The sequence below is a fragment of the Hyperolius riggenbachi genome, chromosome 1 (assembly GCF_040937935.1).
Source record: "Hyperolius riggenbachi isolate aHypRig1 chromosome 1, aHypRig1.pri, whole genome shotgun sequence".
Taxonomy (NCBI): domain Eukaryota; kingdom Metazoa; phylum Chordata; class Amphibia; order Anura; family Hyperoliidae; genus Hyperolius; species Hyperolius riggenbachi.
The window spans coordinates 86,552,055-86,571,123 of record NC_090646.1 but is presented as its reverse complement, the minus strand read 5'-3'; the positions used below and the strand labels follow the sequence as shown (position 1 = coordinate 86,571,123).

At 43.9% G+C, this 19,069-nt stretch overlaps 1 protein-coding gene across 1 annotated transcript; it reads left to right on the top strand.

The window, feature by feature from the left end:
• Positions 1-1,956: 1,956 nt before the first annotated feature.
• HMX1 (H6 family homeobox 1) lies at positions 1,957-18,731 on the top strand. Its single transcript, XM_068267140.1, has 2 exons — positions 1,957-2,833; positions 18,037-18,731. The coding sequence occupies exons 1-2, from the start codon at positions 2,545-2,547 to the stop codon at positions 18,594-18,596; spliced, it is 849 nt and encodes a 282-aa protein (XP_068123241.1). The 5' UTR covers positions 1,957-2,544; the 3' UTR covers positions 18,597-18,731.
• Positions 18,732-19,069: the final 338 nt, after the last annotated feature.

Genomic DNA, 19,069 nt, shown 5'->3' with positions numbered 1-19,069 from the left:
CTCTCTCAGCCCCCTGCAGCCGATCGGTGCCCTCGCAGCTCCGCTCCGATGTCCCAGGGCCCGCCGGCGAGCACTTCCGGTTTTTGCCGTCACCGGCCGACAGGCATGGGAACGCGAGTGATTGTTCACGTTCCCAGCCTGTATATCGCCCCCTATGCTGCTATTGCGGCCTCCTGGCCCAATCTATAAAGCGGGGATCTAACCGACCACTGCGTGAGGGCTGGAACCCACTAGAGCGTTTTTTTTGAGCATTTAGGGAGCGCTTTAAATCACTAGGGATTTCCCTAAACTCTCTGCCAATGTAAATAAATGTAACAAATTCCACGGTAGCGTCATCTGGCTACCTATACTGGAGGGAAAGGGGGGAGGGATCATCTAGCTACCTATACAGAAGGGGCGGCTGGTGACAGTGGCCTTAGCGGTAAAGAGTACAAATCCGGCCTTGATTAGGGGGAACGGCAAGGTTGCAGATTTCAGCATGACATTGATAGGGAATTGGCCTGCGGTTTATGGGCAGCCCCATAAGATTAGATCTCTCTCTAAATAGATTCAATTAGAGAGAGATTTGTCTCTTGGTCGGATCTGCCCATCATCGCTAGATGTATAGCTACCTTAAGTGTATGGCCAGCTTAATACTTAGCCACAGACCCCAAAAAATGCATGCAGAATAGATTGATGTTTCTAGCTTCAGTTGCTTCTCAGCGCTTTGAGTCCTATGGGAGAAAAGCGCTACAGAAATGTTATTGTTGTTGTTTTAACAAAAATCTGTCAATATTAGCTGCATGCTTGTTTCAGGCATGTGATTCAAACACCATTGCAGCCCAAAAGATCAGCAGGACAGCCAGGTTAAAGCAAAGGGACCTTTATTTCTTATCGTTGCCAATGGGTTACTACTGTTGCTCATCATCAGTACCAATGTCTTATTGATTGCATGATGTATAATGAGGATGCCTCTTCTGCTGAGCCGTGTGTGTGTGTGCGCGTGTGTGTGTGTGTGTGTAGTTGTGTGAGAGTGAATGTAGGTGTGTGTGTGTGTAGGTGTGTGAGTGTGTGTAGGTGTGTGTGTATAGGTGTGAGTTGGTGTGTGAGTGTGTGTAGGTGTGTGAGTGTGTGTAGGTGTGTGAGTGTGTGTGTGAGTGTGTGTAGGTGTGTGAGTGAGTGTGTGTGTGTGTGTGTGTGTGTGTGTGTGTGTGTGTGTGTGTGTGTGTGTGTGTGTGTGTGTGTGTGTGTGTGTGTGTGTGAGCATATGTGTGTGTGTGTGTGTGTGTGTAGGTGTATGTGTGTAGGTGTGTGTGTAGTTGTGTGAGAGTGTGTGTATTTAGGTGTGTGTAGGTGTGCGAGTGTGTGTGTGTATAGGTGTGAGTGTGTGTGTGTGTGTGTGTAGGTAGGTAGGTGTGTGTGTGTGTGTGTGTGTGTGTGTGTGTGTGCGTGTGTGTGTTTGTGTGTGTGTGAGTGTGTGTGTGTGTGGGGGGGTGTGTGTGTAGGTATGTGGGGGTGTAGGTGTGAGTGTGTAGGTGTGAGTGTGTAGGTGCACATGTGTGTGTGGGGGTGTGTGTGTAGGTATGTGGGGATGTAGGTGTGAGTGGGTAGGTGTGAGTTTGGGTGTGTGTATAGGTGTGTGTGCGTGTGTGTGTGTGTGTATAGATGTGTGTGTAGTTTCGAGTGTATGTATGTGTGTGTATAGATGTGTGTGTGTGTGTGTGTGTGTGTGTGTGTGTGTGTGTGTGTGTGTGTGTGTGTGTGTGTGTGTGTGTGTGTGTGTAGTTGTGTGGTTGTGGTAGTGGATGGGTGGGTGGGGTGTGTGTGTGTGTGTGTGCGTGTGTGCGTGCGTGCGTGCGTGCGCGTGCGTGTGTGTATAGATGTTTTTGTGTGTATGTGTGAGTGAATCTGCTCTATGCACTCTCCTCCTTCTCTTCTTCTCTCTCACACCCCCTGACTTTCCTCTCCCTCTATATTTCTGTGTCCTTTCACCTCACTGCCTTGGCTGCAGTGCATCTCCTCCCCTTCCCTCTGCATCCCTTTATCTGCCCTCCCTCTGTGCACTCCTGGGAATTCCAGCCTGAGCCTCCTCTCCTCTCCCTCTCTCTCTCTCTCTCCTGCAGTTTGATTTGCTTCCCTAATTGACCTAAATAAAGCTGTCCTGACTGACAAGGCACTTCTAGGGCCCCCAGGCACACACTACTAAGCAGAGAAGTGAACTCTCTCCTCTTCCTCCTCCTCATGCACAGCACTTCTCCTTCTCTCTTTCTCTCCCTGAATTAATCCAATTTGCTGATTACGCTCGTCCAATCGGAGAAATTCTGCAAAACGGTTAACTCGCCTGACATTTTTATTTGGCCGGGGATCGTCATTTACTGGGTCTCCGGGAGAGCGGCGCTTGTAGGAGATGAGCGCAGAGGAGGCGAGGGACAGCAGCGAGCAGCAGCGTCGCTCCCCATAGAGAGCACAGCAGCCGCGTCCAAGCGCTGGAGGCAGCGGTCAGCGGCGCTCAGCTCGCGTCTTCCAGCCCTGCCAGGCACACCGGAGCGCCCAGCAGCAGCCACCATGCCTGATGACTCCACCGAGAACCAGGGCTCTACGTCCGCCAGGGTCTCCTCCTTCTTCATCGAGAACCTCCTGGGAACCGAGGCAAAGGAGGAAAAGAAGCGTGCCAGCCCGAGAGAGCTGCAGCCAGCCGCGGTGCCAGGCGGCCATTATACCGCCGTCTGCTGCCATGTCTCCCCGTACAGCTACAGCGGCCACCACGCCAGCTACCCACTCCGGGAGAATACCATGGAGTGGTACCGGAGGGCGCAGGCCACTTACATAGGAGGAGGATGTACCAGCCCGGAAAGTAAGTGTCAGCTCTTGTGCCCAGCCTTCCTGGAGCCAATATGTGTTATCTATCATTACTACTATACGGTGCGCTGAGCTCTTCTGTCTATGAATGTTTTATGCTTCCTCCTCTACTGACTTCCTCCTCCTAGGAAGACAGACACGTCCAAGCTGATACTAATAGACGATGCGCCCTACATAGTTGTATATACATGATGGTGGGCCATGTGCTCATCCGGGTCTTCTGTCAGCTATATTACAGAGGGGGATGGAGATATATAAATATATATATATATATATATATATATATATATATATATATATATATATATATATATATATATATATATATATATATATATATATATATATATATATATATATATATTTTGTATTAATATTATTCTCCTATACATTCTATGCTCGCACATACACATGCATATCTCAACAGTCATACTACAACAATACCAAAACTCCTCATTGAGCTATACAGGTTCTGTTTTTCAAGCATATAGAATTTTATAATGTATTTTAGAAGTCAGGTAATATTTAAGTGTAAAGTTGCTGAGGATGGATGGATGGATGGATAGATAGATAGATAGATAGATAGATAGATAGATAGATAGATAGATAGATAGATAGATAGATAGATAGATAGATAGATAGATAGATAGATAGATAGATAGATAGATAGATAGATAGGTAGATAGGTAGATACATACATAAGCACAAACACACAAAATATACACATATTTATTATTTTGTTTTTAATTAAATTTTATCCTATCCTGGCCGCCTCTTTACCCTTGATCTACATATAACAATGAACGATTTGATCTATTATCTCGCTAAATTGTTGACCGAAGATGTGAATTAAATGATCAGATAATAATAATATTAATAATAACAATTAATAAATGCAACAATAATAATATGTACATATACTGTATATTATTATTTCTTATATCTTTTTTTCTGGTTTACTCCTCTTCTGAGGAAGACAAAATGCCTTAATTGTAACTCTGTAACAAATATAACGCTAATAGCAATAATAGACTTGAGAATGATCGTGAAACTACAGGCATGTTCTTAGTGGACTGCTGAATGGCCGGAGCACTTTCTGCTTCGCCCTCAGCGATGGATGCACTTGGCTGTCATGTCAGTGTGGATGCTGGAAGCCCCCGTAATAAGGTATCAGAGGGGGTGAGGTCCCAGGTAGTGATAGCTAAACTGTAGTAGGATGATCTGGCCCCTTGGTACATTACTAGTAGCTTTCAGTTCTGGCTCAGGAGCACGTCCCGGTCCGGGCCCAGTCAGTCACTTGTCCCTGAATGCAGCACAGACAGACTATTCTCCAGCATACACATAATATTCTCTCTGTAATACCGAAACCTTCGGAGTGCAATGAACATTGATTGTGTCTGCAGAAATCTCCGTCTCACAGTAATACTAATAAAGAGATACATATTACCGGCTACACCACCGTGTAAGTAGTCTAGAAGGACTTGGATCATCCGATTGACTTTTGATCTTATAGTCGATAATTTTATATAAACGGCCCGCTTGTTGCGGCCTCTCTGCTCATATAAGCCGACCTTATTGACTGTATATTGTCTGTATTTTAAGTCTTTGGGGACCTTTAATACTGTAAACGGGAGTCACATAAAGTGGATATAAATACGTAACGTAACTAAAAAGATGACATGAACACTTCTAGACGGCTAAAGGGATAGAGTCCTTGCTTGATCGGCCTACAGTATATATAGCATTATATATATATATATATATATATATATATATATATATATATATATATATATATATATATATATATATTCTAGAACTCGGTGTATATTGTAATGTACAGTACATGTGCCTTCCTATATGGCAGCATACAGTAGGCATCGGTGCAATACAATAATGCAAACGAAGTACGTGAATAAATAAAAATCTTAGTGCTAAATAATATATATAGACATCGACATAATAAGGATCTTATCTCTCTGCCTGCCTCGAATTTAATAAGTGTTTTTCATTTTTAATTAGGTGCTTCTCTTCATTACCGATTCATTTTATACACTGTTTATTCTATGTCACGTTTCTTTATGAGTTATGTCATAAGCTGTTAGCGTATGATATCGCAGATGGTTATCATTTATTCTGTTTTGTGTTGTGCTAATGTTAGGTTTTATATTAAATGTTGAAAAAAGATTAAAAATAAAACTTTTTAACATTAGCAGAACTGGGCGACCCTCACCTATTTAGGCTCCTCCCACTTCCAGGCAGTCCCTATGGGGGGGGGGGGGGGGGGTAGCTATACAGCTATAGCAAGAGCAGTGCATGGTGTGGAATCAATTATAGTAGTAATAATAATAATGATAATAATAATAATAGCTACAGTCTAAGTTGGTACAGCAACGTTCGTTACTTTCTGCTTGTTGAGTGGATTCCAGATTTATTTGTGCCTCTCTGGCTGGGGGATGATTAAATTTCCCTATTTATTTATTTTACATTAGCAGATAATCATTTAACAGATGTATCAAAGGAGCAGTCTTAGTGGACCTGAACTCTTGTACAAGACAGAAGGAAGACAGAGACATGCACCCTGTATGTATTTAGAGAGTGTAGCCTGTCTAATTCCCCCTCATCCCTGACTAATCACAAGATGTAATTTGATCTCTCAGCTGTGTCAGCTGACTGCCATGGCAGAGAGCTAATAATATGTCTGCTTCCATGAAAGTAGCCACACTGCAGATTTATTGCAGGAATTGTATCAGCTGTAACAATGTTTTTTTCTTTCAAGATTATTATGCTGTTGCTTATCTTAGGGAGCAGAGGGGAAATTCTGAGTTGAGGTCAGCTTTAATCAGCACACTAATAATACATTCTTTTTTTCCCCTAATCTTATCCCTTCTATGTAAGGCCTGGAACCTACTACAAATCGCAAATCGCTAGCACAATCGCCAGCATTTTTAAATAGTGTTTTTTATAACCGATTTCATGAGCGTTTTCCGATGCTTTTGGGAGCAATTTTAAAAAGTGTACGCTTTTTGCTAACAATTGTGTATCGATTTGCAATTAGCGATTTTAATTCTGATTGGTCCTTTCAATGTATTATCATTTTATTTACAGTTTGCAGTCATTTAAAATCGCACTCAAATTGCTATGTGTAGCGATTCATGCGCAATTTGCCAGCGCTTTAATACTTTACATTGAAGCGCAAACACTCCCAAAATGCTGCATGTCCTGCAAGTGCGATTTTGCTAATTGCAATTGGTACTGTGGAATTAGTTACATTTATTTACACTGGCAGAGCATTTAGGGAAAGCACTAGCAATTTAAAGCACTCCGTAAACGCCCAAAAAATCGCTGTAGTGGGTTCCAGCCCTTATATGAGGATGAGAAATTACATAAAAATCTATCAAAGTATTTTCATTCACTTAACCCTTCTACTACATAGATTGTGTAAGATTGGACAAAACAAAAATTGTATTGTTAGTGGGCACCATAAACTACAAAACAAAGCACGTTAGCAAATTTGGGGAAATATATGAGTAAGCATGTCTGATTTCCAAAGAAGGATAAAGAGATAATAAAATGTATGGCAGATTGAGCAATGTTTCCTAGAAACACTGAACTGAAGGAAGGAGGTTATACAGTGTGAATTCTTCCTCCCATTATGACATCACGCCATGCGTTTGAATTTATTCCTCTGCAGACGAGGAGTTTTGGGCTCTCCTGCTTGCTGTATTTCACATCATTATTTCCCAGCATGGGGGTTTGTATGCTTCTGAGGTTTGTAGTGCCATCACATCTGCAGTGTCACTTGGAGTGACATTTAAAAGAGGAGCACTGGCCCACAGGAACCAATCAGCTTTCACTCTCAGACAGTGGGAAAATGAAGCAAGGAAAATGATTGGCTGTTGTGAGTGAATTGCAAATCAAATGTCCATTATTCCAGTTCCCATACATCAGCTCCCCACTGATACATACATCTGTCTCTCTCCTGTTGTATTCAGCCCACGTCTCCCAACAGTGTCATTTCTGGATCTGAACTGTGAACAGCAGCGAGCTGGGTTTTCTGCATGGAAGGAAAGGGGTGTCTGTGTGTGTGTGTGTGTGTGTGTGCGTGCGTGCGTGCGTGCGTGCGTGCGTGCGTGCGTGCGTGCGTGCGTGTGTGTGTGTGTGTGAGTGAGTGTGTGAAATAAGCTATTTGGGGGAAAAAGAAAACAGTGGCTGATTTTTAAGCTTTAGTAGCTGTACTATGTCAAGGTTGAGAGGTATGCAACACGGTATATTTCATAAATCACTCAATATAAACATCAATCTAATGAAAATCTGTCAAAACTATGGCCCGTATACAACATACTTTTCCTCCTGAGAGATAATTTGTATATATTCCTTAAAATAACGTTTAAGCATTTTACAATTAAAAGAAAAAATACTCAAAAATTGGTGAAAAAGTAATAGAAAATGTATTCTGAGTAATTTCTTGCTTGCTGGCTGGGCATTTTGTGACAAGATGTAAAAATATCACCTAGGAGAAAACTCAGGAGGAAAAAGTAATTGCACAAAAGGACATGAGTTTTATCATTGATATTATGATCAAATATCTATCGCATGTGCCCATCCTTTGACTGATCAATGGCAGTGCGTGTGTGCTGTGTGCTGTGTGTGTGGAAAGGGGGGCAGAAATACATGGGTGATATTTGCATAACTTAATACTGCAGTTGGCCCCACCAAGCCAGCTGCTATGATGTGATCGAGATTGATCGAAATTGACTGTGTTTGAGATTGGACAATATTTATGGTGTCCAAAGCTGGCTATACACACATTGATTCTGTTTGTTATCCGTGACACAGACCCAGTGCACACCGAGCGGTTTTTGGAGCGATCCGCCGGCCGCATCCGCCTATAAAAACGCTTGTCTAATGTATTGCAATGGGATGGTGCACACCGGCGGTTTGCGGTTTTTGCCAAGCCGCAAACGCGCCTCCTGCTGCGCGTTTGTGGTTTTCGGAAGCGTTTCGTCCTCAATGTAAAGTATAGGAAAAACACAAACCGCTCTGAAAAACGCTAGTTCAGAGCGGTTTGCCAGGCATTTTTGTTACAGTAGCTGTTCAGTAACAGCTTTTACTGTAACAATATGTGTAATCTGCTACACAAAAACGCACCCAAAACCGCTAGGTATGTTTAGAAAACCTCTCTAAACATACCTAGAATCGCTCTGAAATCAGCTCCCAAAACCGCTAGCGTATTGCGGATCTGCTAGCGGTTTTGGTGTGCACTGGGCCACATTGAGCCACATGGATCATACGTTTGATTGATTACTGGCAAAACTCAATCACAATTAGGATCGGACAGTACGTTTTAATCGACTGGACGTATTGGGAGAGCAGCGATAGATTAACGGCCTGTAGTGTAATACTGCATTGAACAGTGCGACACTGCAGTTCAATAGATTTTCAATAGATTTCATGGTGGAGTCTATAGAAAATGTGTGAGCAGTGTATGGGGGGATTCAATCTCTCTCTCTCTGATCAGACTCAGATCTATTGGTGCAAAGTGATAGACAAACATTGGCAAATATTCAATATCGGAAAGATATGTATCAATATATTGATCTACCACAATTTGTATAGTGTATGTCTGGCATCAGGTTTTTCTGTGGTTTTTTATATATATATATATTTATTTTTTATAAACTAGACAAAAATATTGAATCCAATAAAAACTCTGAGGCTAAGTTCACAGTGGGACGTTAAAGTCGCACGTTAAAACAGCATTTAACGCAGAATAACTCACTGCAATGAAAAATCAATGCCCCATTCACAGTGCACACGTTGCGTTAGTGACTAACGCTGCACGTTAAGTAAAAGTACTGCATGCAGTGCGTTATACACGTTATTAGCTGCGTTGGACTGTTTGCACATGCTCAGTAATGACTTGGAAGCATACTTTTCATTGCCTGTATTTTTTACTGTATCTGCTGTATGTGACGGTAACGCTGCGTTGCCACTTTTTGGGTGCGTTGCGTTGTAAGCTTGCGGTGCGACTTTAACGTGGCATCAAAACGCAACATCCCACTGTGAATCTAGCCTCAGGGCCCGTTCACAGTGCTCAGTTGCTTTGCAGAATGATTGTGCATGTCAGCTCACTGCCTATACAATTCTATGGGCCTCTTCACAGCAATGCGTTGTAACTGATCACGTTATTCTAACTCGCTACATGCAGGCTTTGTATTACATGCAGTCTATGGCCAGACTCCATTGCTGTTCACACTCATTTTAATGCCTACATTATGCAACTGACCACTGTGAACTTGGCTTGAAAGAAATTAAAATCTGTTTTTTTGTTTTGTTTTTTTAAAGCTTATCAAAATGATATACCAAGTGAAACTCAATCAGGAAAAGCTGTTCTTTTATAGACTGGGGAGTTGCAGGAGGGTAGGGACATGTGGGGGCAAGAGGCGCGCCATTTGTTGCTCCTGTAGCTTTATACTACACAGAGCTGCAATATGGGCTTGTTTACACTTTAATTGATGCAGAGCAGGGTGCTCGGGGGGGGGGGGGGGGGCGATGCTTGCGATCCCATCACTATACTGAATGGGATTGCTGGCTCAATCGCTTTGAAATGCAGGCAATCATGCGCTGCGGCTCAGTGGTGAATTGCAGCGCATGTATGGAAACATCAGGGTGTAGTCTATGCACTCTCCGATGTCCCTGCGATCACGTTTCCATATGCGCAGCTGAAAGCATGCATATGGAAATGAGCCGTAACCTAGCAGTGGCAGCATTTTTGCTTAAATCAGGTTGGACATCCAGTAATTCACAGCCAGAATCCAGGTAAAAAAAAATCACATGATTAAATTATTTACCTGATCTTGAAAAAATGTTATTGAGTATGGAAAGCTTAAAGGACTTCCGAGGACACACAATAAATGTAGTCTTAGTTACCTGGGGCTTCTTCCAGCCCCTACAAGTCATGTGTGTCCCTCATCGTAGCGCTGATCCTCTCCGGGGTCCAAATTTGTGAACATATGAATAATAGTAAACAATAAATGTTCCACCTTTATATATTCCCACCTAAACAGGGAGATAAAGGCCCAATGCCCCAAACTAGACTGCATCCGAAAAACCGGATTGCAGTCAAGTCTACCCCATAGATGGGACAATACCAGCGGTGCAAAACAATACAAAAATCAATTCCAAAGCTTGCCCATTGGGCATAAATAAACTCAAGGACAGTTGAGTATGACAGAACGTATATATCTACATACTGCGCGGATACACAAGTCCCGCAAACCATAAATAAACAACAGATGCACAAAGGGGAAAGAAATATATATATGTAATGCAGCCAGAGCAGACCACCTGCAGGCAGGATTTAAAGGAGCTGAATCGGTGGAGCAGGGAAGCAAGAGAAGACCAGAACCCCAGGGTACACCACCCAAAAAGGTTATACAAAATACTTAGAGCAAGAAATGAGCTTGGTGGACACAGACGGTTACTCAGGCAAAAATACCCAATAATTTATACTGTCATTTAATCCCTTATTTTTAGTTGCATCTAGATTAAAGATCCATTGCAACTCTATTTGTAACCATTTTTTATCCACATCTCCCCCTCTGGGATGTCTGTGGACTCTGTCAAGTCCCACAAAATGAACAAATTGATGATTTCCTCAGTTGACATGTCTGGAAATTAGTGATTTAAAGTTACGACAGCTTATGTCACCATTATGGTCTTTAATTCTGTCTGTAAAGTGTACCAGAGATGACATGTGATATGGTGAGATAGACTTTCACATATACAGTGAGAAAAAGGTGAAATCCGCTCCACCTCGGACGCTATGATTAAGGACCTGTATGTCCGAAACATGTCAGCTACCAGGCTGTACAGCTTTTACCTGTTTCAATAAAGTTGGGATTCAATTTAGCTATGGACATTGTGTGGATTCAGAACTTCCTCCTTTCATTCATATATAGTGGCAAGCATACAGACACTGTTGTGCTCCTTTTCTTTTTTCCCTGCCTGAAAGAGTTTATATTTAGCTATGGAACTGACCGATTTTTTCCAGTCAGGACTCAGTCGGCTCACTGATAACAAATTACAGATACTTTCCTAAGCAGATACCTGGGCTTTTTACTGTGAGAGGAAAACATAAAAAATGTCAATAGTTCATGTATTTTCACTCTGGGACTCTTGAGACAGTGCAACTGAGCAGAGACTATGAAACATTAAGTCTGCTTTGTAAATGTTTATACAAAAGATAAAACCTTGAGATATCTAAAAGAGTCATTTTTAGGAGGAGAAGTTGGATCTGTCCTTCTCCTCCTAAAAATGACTCTTTTAGATATCTCAAGGTTTTATTGTATGTATCTGTGTGTATCTTTTATGTATATGCGTGTCTAGCCAACATAAAAACAGCCACATTTACAAAAAAGTAAATATACAAAGCAGGTGGTGTTGCAATTGACAAAGTGTCTCAATGACCATTCTTTCCCATTGGGTAAAGTTATCTGTGAACCAATCAGTAAATAATGGCAAAAATATTGGCTTAAAAAAATGTCTCTACATTGCTGGGCAGAGAATTGCATCAGAGGCTTCAAGTTCATGGGCTGCAGAACTATGCAAGATCTGGGCTTTGTAACCATGATTAGGCCGCAGTTCACCGATGTGCGTACAATGCAATCCAAGGCTACATTCAGGTGAATGAAGATGTGGATCGCTACGCTAAGCTTATGGCAGATGATCACAGCACTGATTGCCATCAGATTCCCTTCTTTCTAAATATGGCGGAAATCAAAGAAGCAATCTGATGGCAAACAAAGAAGTGGCGATTAGTTAGCTTTATAGACAGACTACTGAAACCAAAGCCCCATGTATACAGTAGATAAAACTCAGCTGAGGCCCCTAATAATGGCCGCCTCCAGTATGTGTACAGCTGCCACCGACACAACCACCACCCCCCCTTCCCAACACACAAACACACACCCCACCCCCTCAGCTGCTCTGCCAGAGATACGCCTGGCGGATAAATTTGGCAAAGCCATGGCCAAGAGCATTGTTCTCTCTACTCGCCCCTCCCATTGTGTGACATCACTCCCGTGCCACTCTGATAGCCCTCCACCACCCCTCACATAGCAACAGTTCATGTCACTAGCCTGCCGGCTAGCGATGTGTCTGTGTAGTGACGGCCCTGCGGTGTCGCCCAAGGCATTTGATCTCTCTGTACATGTGTACAAGGCGTGAATTCAACCTTTACGGCACATCTAACATCAACCGATAAACTTAACTATTCCTGCTATAAAATAAATATCCCTAATATTATTACTACCCAGACTGGCCATGAACCTCATGGCATCAGCACCTGAACCCACTTATAACTAGAATTCCTACCTCCCATTTGATATGGTTTGCAGATACTAAAGCACAAATAACCGCAGAAGGATGTATAACAATAGAGGTGTTTACCTCTTTCATTTCACTTTTTTATAGAGCCTCTTTACTGAAGCCGGATTTAAAAGCATCAGGGGGTAAAGTCATCTCTATTCTCAGAGGTCAGCAAGGCTAAAACATCTCAGAGCTGCCAACCCTCTCTGTGTGAGAGCTACTCTGCCTCAAACACACCGGGAAAAAACGAAAATATATTTCATATCCTCATATCTGAAATTTTACATTTCAGTACAAATGTGCTTAAATAATCTTAAATTGTGGCTCTGCATCAATAGCAATTAAACCTACATTACTGATTTTAGCTCAATTTCAAAATATGATGATGCACGTCCCTCATTGTTTCATGCGTACATCAAATAATGGAAATTTGGGCACCCAGTAATGCCGATGGTAAAAATCATTATTCAATACCTATATTTTACTATAGCAAAACCTAACCCTACTCTCACACAGAACCCTCCCCCAGGGGCGTAACTAGAAATCACTGGGCCCCCTGCGAATATTTGGATGGGGCCCCCCCATAGGTGCCAAATAATTGTAATGGGGCAGCGTTTCACTGTAAATTAATCGTAAAGTGATTCACCAGAAAATCGTAATGTGGTCAACGTTCACCAGAAAATTGTAATGTGGGCAGCAGTCACCAGAAAATTGTAATGTGGGCAGCATTCACCAGAAAATTGTAATGTGGGCAGCAGTCACCAGAAAATTGTAATGTGGGCAGCATTCACCAGAAAATTGTAATGTGGGCAGCAGTCACCAGAAAATCGTACAGTGGGCAGCATTCACCAGACAATTGTACACTGGTCAGCATTCACCAGAAAATCGTTATATGGGCAGCGTTCACCAGAATATCGTAATGTGGGCAGCATTCAGCAGAATATCGTAATATGGGCAGCGTTCAGCAGAATATCGCAATATGGGCAGCGTTAACCTGAATATCGTAATGTGGGCAGCAGTCACCAGAAAATCGTAATGTGGACAACAATCACCAAAAAATCGTAATGTGGGCAGCAGTCACCAAAAAAACGTAATGTGGGCAGTGTTCACCAGAATATCGTAATGTGGGCAGCGTTCACCAGAATATCGTAATGTGGGCAGCGTTCACCAGAATATCGTAATGTGGGCAGCGTTCACCAGAAAATCGTAATGTGGGCAGCAGTCACCAGAAAATCTTAATGTGGGCAGCAGTCACCAGAAAATCGTAATGTGGGCAGCACTCACCAGAAAATCGTAATGTGGACAACAATCACCAAAAAATCGTAATGTGGGCAGCAGTCACCAAAAAAACGTAATGTGGGCAGCGTTCACCAGAATATCGTAATGTGGGCAGCGTTCACCAGAATATCGTAATGTGGGCAGCGTTCACCAGAATATCGTAATGTGGGCAGCGTTCACCAGAAAATCGTAATGTGGGCAGCAGTCACCAGAAAATCTTAATGTGGGCAGCAGTCACCAGAAAATCGTAATGTGGGCAGCAGTCACCAGAAAATCGTAATGTGGGCAACGATCACCAGAATATCGTAATGTGGGAGGCGTTCACCAGAATATCGTAATGTGGGAAGCGTTCACCAGAATATCGTAATGTGGGCAACAATCACCCAAAAATCGTAATGTGGGCAGCAGTCACCAGATTATCGTAATGTGGGCAGCAGTCACCAGAAAATCGTAATGTGGGCAGCGTTCACCAGAATATCGTAATGTGGGCAGCAGTCACCAGAAAATAGCAATGTGTGGGCAGCAGTCACCAGAATATCGTAATGTGGGCAACAATCATCAAAAAATTGTAATGTGGGAAGCGTTCACCAGAAGAAAAAAATGCACCTGTTAAAAAACAAAACAATTCACTTACCTGTCAGAAGTCTCCTCTCCCGGCCTCTGCGCAGATCCCCCGACGAGCCTCCTGCAGCACATCTCCCGCGCTGACAGGCAGAGTGCAGGGCTATGGCAAGATGGCTCCCGAAGCCCTGTACTGGAGACACAAATAGTCTCCAGTGCAGGGCTTCAGCAGCCATCTTGCCGTAGCCCTGCTCTGCCTCCCGGGAGACTGCGGGCTGCAGGGATTCAGGGAATGAACTGGCGCAGCATCTGTTAGATGCTGCGGCCAGTTGAACACCTGGCTGGGGGGTCTCAGAATCGGGCGGGCAGCAGTGCTCCCCCTGCACACCGCGGGTGGGCCCCAGAGCGGCCCAGGGCCCCCCTGCGGCTGATGGGGTCGCATCCCCAGTAGGTACGCCGGTGCCCTTCCCTCTAATGCCTAATCCTTAAACCCCTCACACAAAAAACCTACCTAACACCTAACCCTTACTCCCCCTCTACACAAACTACCTACCTAACCCTTCCCCCTTCCCCCCCTCACACACAAACTACTTACCTAACAACCCCCTTCTCCACCCCACCCCCGCACAAACTACTTACCTAATACCTAACCCTTACCACCCCCCACAAAAACAACCTACCTAATGCCTAGCCCTTAAACCCCACCTCCGCACAGACTACCTACCTAACGCCTAACCCTTAACCCCCCCCCAAACTACCTACTTAATGCCTAATTACGCAGACACCCACCCACCGCATCAGCGCTGCCAAACCCGAATCCTCAGGTGCCACTATAGGCTCTTTGAGACGTAATTTGGGTGCCCAATAAATAGCAGGCACTGTACCAGCCCCCACTATTTTTCAAGCACCCAAATTTCAGCTCCGGTGGCCAAATACATCTAAAATACATTGTGGCACCCAAATAGTCCACTTGCCGCATGTGCCCAAATGTACTGCTTTGTGTTTACATTGCAAAAATGATTCCTCAGCAGCCTGTACAGGTGTACTCGGTGCTTGGTAAGGTGTGAGGGGTGGCGATTTACAGTCAGGGAGAGAAGGTAGCGTATTTACAAAGCAGAGAGAATAATAGAAAGCAGCAGACAGTGGGCCCGATCCAATTCTCTCCAGGTTTTCTCCTAGGTGATGTTTTCGCACCTTATCAATAAAATGCCCTTCAAACCACCAGCAAGCAAGAAAATACTTTTACGGTACTTTTTCACCTACTTTTTGGTACTTTTTCTATTGCAGAGTGCTGAAAAGTTATGGTAAACCGAAGAGAAAAAATTATTTCCTAGGCATAAATTAGTAGCGAATGAAGCCCATGGTGGGTTAGATTACCTCCTACTGAGTGTGCTGATGCTGCTTGTTGTCTCAACTAGCCTGGGCCGCCCATGAGGCGAGGTGAGGCAGGTTCCTCAGGCGGTACTCATAGGGGGACAGCGCACGTCTGGACGTGGGGGGGGGGGGGGACCGCTGAGCTGGAGGGAGTAGCAGCCACGAAGGGGGGCAGCGGGCACAGCGGCGGGGAGGGGGTCAGACCCCCCCCCCCTCACCTGGGTCCCCCGGCCCGCTCTCCCCCTCTAGCTAATTGCACAGTGGCTAGCGGGCACGCGCATTAGGCAGTGGGCAGGGGAGCTATTACTCACCTCTTCCTTCCGCGTTTTAGCGTGCGTTCCACCACTCGTTACTTCCTGCAATGCTTCCCACTTGAGCAACATTGCAGGAAGTGACAAGTGGAGGTACACATGCTGGAACGCAGAAGGAAGAGGTGAGTAATTGTTCCCCCGCCTGCTGCCTGACGTGGCCATAAGTTGGCCATACATCAAGTCGGGCCACAATATCGAGTGATGTATGGGCACCTTTACTCTTTCCTGGCCCTCCTAACCTAGACCGTAAGGACAAAGACAGCAGAATCCTTGTTATCTGTCACCAGCAGGGATCTCCTGGTGCCAGATACATGTGCTTGCCCGTTGCTTGAGCAACAGGCAATAAAAGCACTAGCCTTCCCCCTGTTCTAAATAAGATACTCACTGAGTGTCCAGCACCATCTTCTAACCTTCCTGTCGCTTGTAGCGGCTTTCCGAAGTCCACTGTGCATGGCTCCTGCCGTGTCAAGTGACCTGCCGGAACCATGCACAGTGGACCTCGGAAGCCACTACAAGCCAAACCCCTCAAAAAACAATCCCCGTTATCCCCCAGGCATGCGGTTAGTTGAGACATCTGGTTGTCTGAGTTACAGATAATGGGGACTTTTCTGTTATAACATGTTCTGCCATTATACAAGAAAAAGTGCTAAGCTGTGAACGTAAATGTCTGCATATTAAGTGGAGGGGTATCTATTTGCAGAAGTAGTTAGCTGGGTAAGTTTAGCTGTGTTTTAAAGAGAGTATGAAGCCTTCTACAATTCTCTTTTTATTTAACATTTATCTTCAGCAATATCAGTATAGCTAAAACGCCACATTAAACCCCCCAAATCCCCGGGGCAAAATGCGGGGATCACTTCCTGGTAGAGGCAGAGCTTTGTGCAGTAGCTATGCCTCTACTCGCGTCAATCCCTGCTAATCGCCGCCTTATGAAGTCTTCTTTCACTGAGAAGGGCGGGGAGAGGCAGAGATCTGCGCGGAGACTGATGCTAATGTAGGCAGAGCTACAGCGCTAAGCTCTGCCTCCCTGAGCAGCAAAATCAACAACCTGGAAAGTTGTGAATTTTTACCCCAGGATTTGGGGGGTTTAAATACAGCCTTCTACCACAGGGATGTGGCATTTTAGCTATGCTGATATTCCTGAAGATAAATGTTAAATAAAGAGGAATTTTAGAAGGCTTCAGGCTCTCTTTAAAGTGGACCCAAATTAAAAATACAAGATTTCAGAAATAAAATTTATTTTCTAAATTATAATGATAAATAGCAGCCTTTTTTCAGCTGCATGATGACAAATATAAAATATTTTACATTTATTGCAGGAGCCCCTCCCTTCCTTTCAAATTGCCGGGATTTATCCGGCAAACTGGTGGAGGAGATAAAAAACAAAAACAAAACACAGGCTGCTACTGATGATGTCACAGGGGAGGTGATCTCAGCTTGTGTGATATTTCACATAGACGACGCCCTGTGAGGGAGAGTAGCTGATGACAAACACAACCATGATCTAAAACCTTCTACTAAGCTCAGAAGTAATGGCTGCCACCTGTATAACCCTAGTTATGAAAAGAGAAGGGTGAAAAGCATGCACTGAAATGCTCATAGGCTTAAAGGTGTGTTTATTTATCTTTGTATGTGTCAGAGTGGTGCAACTAAATATTTTGAATTTTAAAAAAATGTTTGGTTTGGGTCCGCTTTAAGTGATGCTGACTGTGATAATGTACGATAAAAGACCCCCCCAAAGAAAGGTGTTTAAAAAAGAAATAGAGGTTGATTGCATTATGTTGCCCAAAGGTTGAGTGAAATTCTCCACAGCAGCCATCAATTTACATTTTTAGGGGGGTGATTTGTGGGCGTTTACTGCTGATCAACTAATCACTGGCAATCACTAGCACTTTGAAAAGCACTAGTGTAATTAAAAGTATATGGCAGTGATCTCACTGCAGCGATCTCCGGGGATTCGCAATTTGCAGTAAAAAAAGCAAATCCCGATCACTCGAAAATTGCTAAATTGTCCAGTGAAAAAGACGCAAAAAAACCACACAAAAAAAATCCCCATTGCAAAACGCTAGCGATTTTGCTAGCATTTTGCGATCCCCAGTGTGAGCGCATCCTAAGGGTGGCTGAATAGTGACAGCTGATTGCTTCTTTTTCATGGGAGACATTTACATAAGGCCAAATATACAGATAGCAAATATTATTAAATGATTCTGAACATGTTTGAAAATTATGCACTGAAATTCTGACTGTACTATATAAGTTTTTAGAGTGTTTCTAATGTGTTCCCCCCACCCTCTCTCCCACGCAGCAAGTGACAGAGATTCCCCAGAGATCTCCGAAGGCGCGGAGAGACAATGCAGCAGATCCTACAGAAAACACAGCAGTGAATCCTCGGACGACAAAAGAGAGGACTTCCCTTGCAAAGAGGAAGAGAAGGCTGAACAGGACTCAGAGCAGAGGTCCTCCCGCAAGAAGAAGACCCGCACAGTGTTCAGCAGAAGTCAGGTCTTCCAGCTCGAGTCAACCTTTGACATGAAGAGGTATTTGAGCAGCTCTGAGCGAGCAGGCCTGGCAGCTTCCCTCCACTTGACAGAGACACAAGTCAAAATCTGGTTTCAGAATCGCAGGAACAAATGGAAACGGCAACTGGCTGCTGATCTGGAGGCTGCCAATATCACCCACACCACCCAAAGGATAGTCCGGGTGCCCATACTTTACCATGAGAACTCTCCAGCCACGTCCTTAGGCTATAGTCTCCCACACATCTCCCCCCCTTTGGTAGGCTTCTCCAGTACTGTCAACTACCCCCTGGCCACTTTTCCCAATTCAGCACCCTTTATAAGATCACAGATGACCGGACTGGTCTGAGAACTGTTGAACTTTTTGCCTACATGTTTTGTATGGACTGCATATCGCTGCTTACGTGCAATAGCATTGACTTGGGAATCACTACAACAATACAACACAACAGCGCAATTAAAATTATCTTTTTGTACTTCAAAAGAGATTCTAGTCGTCTTTATTTATTTGTCTTTTTCGAAGTCTTGCTAAAATTAGAGGTTTGCATAGAAAAGGTGTAACAAAGGTCAAGTTGTTGTCGGGCACACAAGGGCCCAAATGCATTTAACTTTTTCTCCTGAGTTTTCTCCTAGATGATATTTTTAAACGTGCCAGTAAAATGTCTTTTAAACCACCAGAAAGCAAGAAAATACAGGTAGTCCCCGACTTACGAATGCCCAACTTACGAACGACCAGCCGATACGAACGGCATGGATTCAATGTTTCCATGGGAACAAGCAAAAAAAGTGAATTGCATATGGGCCCCTGGGCCTCCTAGGAGA